The following is a 4227-nucleotide window of genomic DNA, read 5'->3' on the forward strand; positions in this document are numbered from 1 at the left end:
TTTTTAATATTCAAACCAAAGATCTCCACTGGACTTTTGTAGATGTTTCTTTCCAAGTATATACACTACTGTGTAGAAATTTGAGTATAGAATACATTAGGCGTGTATATGACAGAGAAAGAGAACACATGAAAATATACCCTTGTGTGAAATCCCCTTCAGTGTGACCCCAGCGTAAATACTTATGATAATGTGTCTGTGTTATTGTCCTTTATTATAATAAACATATGAATATGAAAACGTTTGCATGCTTGGACTTATCCCGTTATAACTAATCATTTTCCCAAAAAACAAAATAGTTTTTAGTGTTTATGTAATAAACAAACCAAAGATCTGTTTGACTTTTGTAAATTAAATGGCTCGCGAAACATTTTCGTGTGCACACGTTCGGTGTTGATTGTAGAAAGTACAAATACACACACACACACACACACACATATATATATATATATATATATATATATATATATATATATATATATATATATGTGTGTGTGTGTGTGTGTGTGTATGTATATGTATATGTGTATGTATATATATATATATTTCTTTTTTTCATTCATATGCACATATAGTGTTTTTTGTGTTAAGAAAATAAATATATATATATATCCATTCATATACATATATAGTGTTTTGTATATATTAATATATATTAATATATATATATATATATATATATATATATATATATATATATATATAGAGAGAGAGAGAGAGAGAGAGAGAGAGAGAGAGAGAGAGAGAGAGAGAGAGAGAGAGGAAGAGAGAAATATAATTATAAATACATACTGATATGTGTCGTTTTATTGTGCTTCCATTAGTGAAGTGTTGAATATAAATTATCAAAGTTGTATGGCACTTAATTTTGTGGTTTAAGAAAGTTTCGAAATATCTTAAGCTGAATATTTCGCTGAACTGTTATTCACATGACGAAGTACTTATGGTTTATGAACCATATCCATTCAGTGCTTGGAGCAAACCTGCCTTTTCTACCGAGTAATACTGATATCTCCTCTTAGCTGCCTAAGCATATTAATAAATTCACACGCGCATCTAACATGCATTGATGTATCTAACATTATCTGTCACGGTTATCGATGGCAGTATATAACAGATAGTAGCATGATGTATGTTGTAGCTTACTTAAAAAAAAAAAAACATATTTATGTCCTAATGAAAATCCTATACTCTGAAATAGAGAAACTTTTCAGTTGCTCGCTGCATATCTTAACTTACTACTATTCTCCAGTTCCGACTTGAAATGTCAATCAATTTACTTAATACAGCAATGCATGTTGAAAGAAATAAGAAAACAAATTTTAGAAAGGAATATATAGAAAGTGAGTGGTAAAGAGTTGGTGGGAAGGGGGGGGGGCTTAGTTGTGTTAGTGCAAATTCAAAGAGAAGTCAAAAGACGTCGACTTAGTGAAGATAAATAACCCTTTTCTTCACATTTCTGTTTACATATATATACACATACATATATATATATGTATATAAGTATATATATATATGCATAGTCCTAACTATAGGTTGTGGTTATACATTTATGTGAAAAAGAAACAAATTATTACTCATTTATGTAATATAACAAAAATACAAGAGTATTTTCAATCATTTATACTGCACATTGTTTTGGGATATTGCATACGAATATTTATGAATAGGGGTATAATAGGATCATAAGACTAACATCAACCCTAATTTCATTACAATTACTAATACTAACAATAAGGAAAACAACAATGATGCTAAAAAAAGAAAACCATACTACTGCTGAGAAATGAAACCAAAACAGATATAATAACATCAGCAATACATGAAAAGATTTATGAATATATAATAAAATTAAATTGCAATAACCTTAACATGAAATGATTAAAATTGCAGTTTTAGAGAACATTAGCAGTAGTAGTATACCAGTCGAAATAATGCAGGATACAAAAATTGCGGTTGTAAAATTGAAACAATATTCATACTTAACACACACATGTATATATATTATATATACATACATATATTACATATACGTATATACATATCAATATATATAAATATATATATATATGAATAATAAAAACATAATCTATGGGATTTTATCCATGGGTGTTAGATTATAATTTAAAAAAATAACAAAACACATTAAAATTACTTTGTATCATGTCTTGACAGTGGTTCAGTTTGAGACTTCTATAAAATATTATACAAAAGTGACTGTTATTACTATTATTGTTAACCTCATTGCTGTTATGGTTATTATCATTAGTGTTAATATAAAACTATCATTAATAAAATTGTGAATCTTACAATTTATATCATGCTTTAAAAAATTGTACTTTTTAATGTTCTACTTATAAAATATAGACCTACATATTAAAAGGCTATGACTATATGGGATATGTGACTTACGACATTGTCTGCATACGACTTGGGGCTGAATAGATGTATGCATAAAATTTGTGATATACCTAGATATAAAATAGAAGTACTGATTTCCCTTTCTGCAACCCTATTATAGGTCCGGAGACGGATTAGTTATATACAGGCAGGTTTAACATAGGTATAGACTCAGTGAAGCAAACAAATATAAAATCGATTTTTTTTATTGATTTGTAAAAAATGTGTCCAAACCCTTCACTAAGCCTAAAAGCCAATCCGAAATGTAAAATGCAAATACAAATGAAGAATAAAAAAAAATTACTTTTCTTCGCTGGGATCTGCATCATCTTCGATTACTTCCTCTTCTTTGGGAGCTTCCTCTTCCTTGCTTGCTTTCTTGCTTCCTGTTTTCTTGTGACTGACCCTCGGTGGGGGTTGATCTTTGCACAGTTTGAATGTTCCCTTGACCCCAGAGCCGATCAGGTGCTGAAGTGTTCCATCTTCAAGGAATCTTCGTATGGTCTTGTTGATATAGACAGCCTTCTTCTGGGGATCAATGCCATTGTTTTCCTTCAGGTACTTCCGAACAGCCTGCAGAGTAGATCCTTTGCGATTATCCAGAGCTTTGAAAGCCTCAAAAACAAGGTCGGAGAAGCTAGGTGCAATCACGTCTTCCTTCTGCAATCGGAAACGACCTTTGGCTCCAGTCCCGATAACTTGGCGGAACTTGCCCTCTTCCGTCAGGGCTCGGATGGCATTATTGATGTGAACAGCCTTCTTCTTTGGGTCGACACCTTTATTCTCCTTCAGGTACTTCTTGATATCCTGGAGCGAGCATCCCTTTCGGTTGTCCAAAGCTTCCAAAGCTGCTAGCACATGCTTAGAGAACTTGAGGGAACTAGAATTTCCATGCTTGAACTTCTGGCTATTGGCCAACTTGAAGCTGCCTCTGGCGCCTTTGCCAATGACGTGAAGAATAACCCCATTGTCAGTCATGTTCTTAATAACTTTGTTGATGTAAACCGACTTCTTTCGGGCGTCAATGTTATTGTTTTCCTTCAGGTACTTCTTGACTGCCTGAAGAGATGTTCCTTTGCGGTTGTCCAAAGCCTCAAACGCAGATTGAACGAGTTCAGCGAATTTAACTGGATTAGAGTTGCCTTTGGCAGCTTTTGTAGTGCCCTTCGCAACCTTTGATGGTCCTTTGGCTGCAACCTTATTTTTGGACCCTTTCGGTCGACCGCGCTTCTTAGGGCCAGCCGTTGTCCTTGGAGCTTTGGTACTTTTTGCTACTGGAGCCATGTTGATAGTGTTCTACTAAAGCGGAGATTGGTATACAAAGTAAATGCCTGGGCTATGGCGAGGAGATTTATACGTCACTCGCCCACCTTCCCTAGTTACTCAGGCGCTGTCAACCTCGTTAGGAGTAGGCTGCGAGAACATACTGAAATGTTAGAAAAAAATACAATAAGTAATAATAATATTAATATAAAGATGATAAGTATAACAATAATACTACTAATAATAATGTTAATAATACAGAATGCAAAGACTACTACTGACACAACTCCTAGTACTACTTCGAATAATAATATTAAAGATTATAATGGCCATCGACATTACATACCGTAACATCCAAAGTTAATGATTATAATGGTCTTCACCCAAGTTTATTTACGAACTTAGTTGAAAAGGTAAATATATTAGCCCTACACATTATACATTTTCTTTAATTAGTGAGTGAGTGAGTGTGTGCTTTTCGCTAAATGCCCTAAAGAAGCAAGAAAGCAAAAATGTTAATCTTATTCTTGTTCTCGTGTTTTTATCATAATTATTTCGTTTATA

The 4227-nt window shown here is 33.0% G+C and overlaps 1 protein-coding gene across 2 annotated transcripts in view; it reads right to left on the reverse strand.

The window, feature by feature from the left end:
• Positions 1 to 1570: 1570 nt before the first annotated feature.
• Positions 1571 to 4227, reverse strand: part of LOC122263145 (heterochromatin protein 1-binding protein 3) — a 9201-nt gene continuing 6544 nt past the window's right edge. For both annotated transcript variants that reach the window (XM_043031486.2, XM_043031487.2), the window contains one exon: positions 1571 to 3826. In XM_043031486.2, the coding sequence (XP_042887420.1) occupies positions 2701 to 3684 (984 nt within the window). In that variant the 5' untranslated portion in view covers positions 3685 to 3826 and the 3' untranslated portion in view covers positions 1571 to 2700. The remainder of the gene's footprint in view (positions 3827 to 4227) is intronic.

Source organism: Penaeus japonicus, unplaced genomic scaffold, assembly GCF_977035675.1.
Source record: "Penaeus japonicus unplaced genomic scaffold, GWHDUDI00000001_assembly GWHDUDI00000016, whole genome shotgun sequence".
Taxonomy (NCBI): domain Eukaryota; kingdom Metazoa; phylum Arthropoda; class Malacostraca; order Decapoda; family Penaeidae; genus Penaeus; species Penaeus japonicus.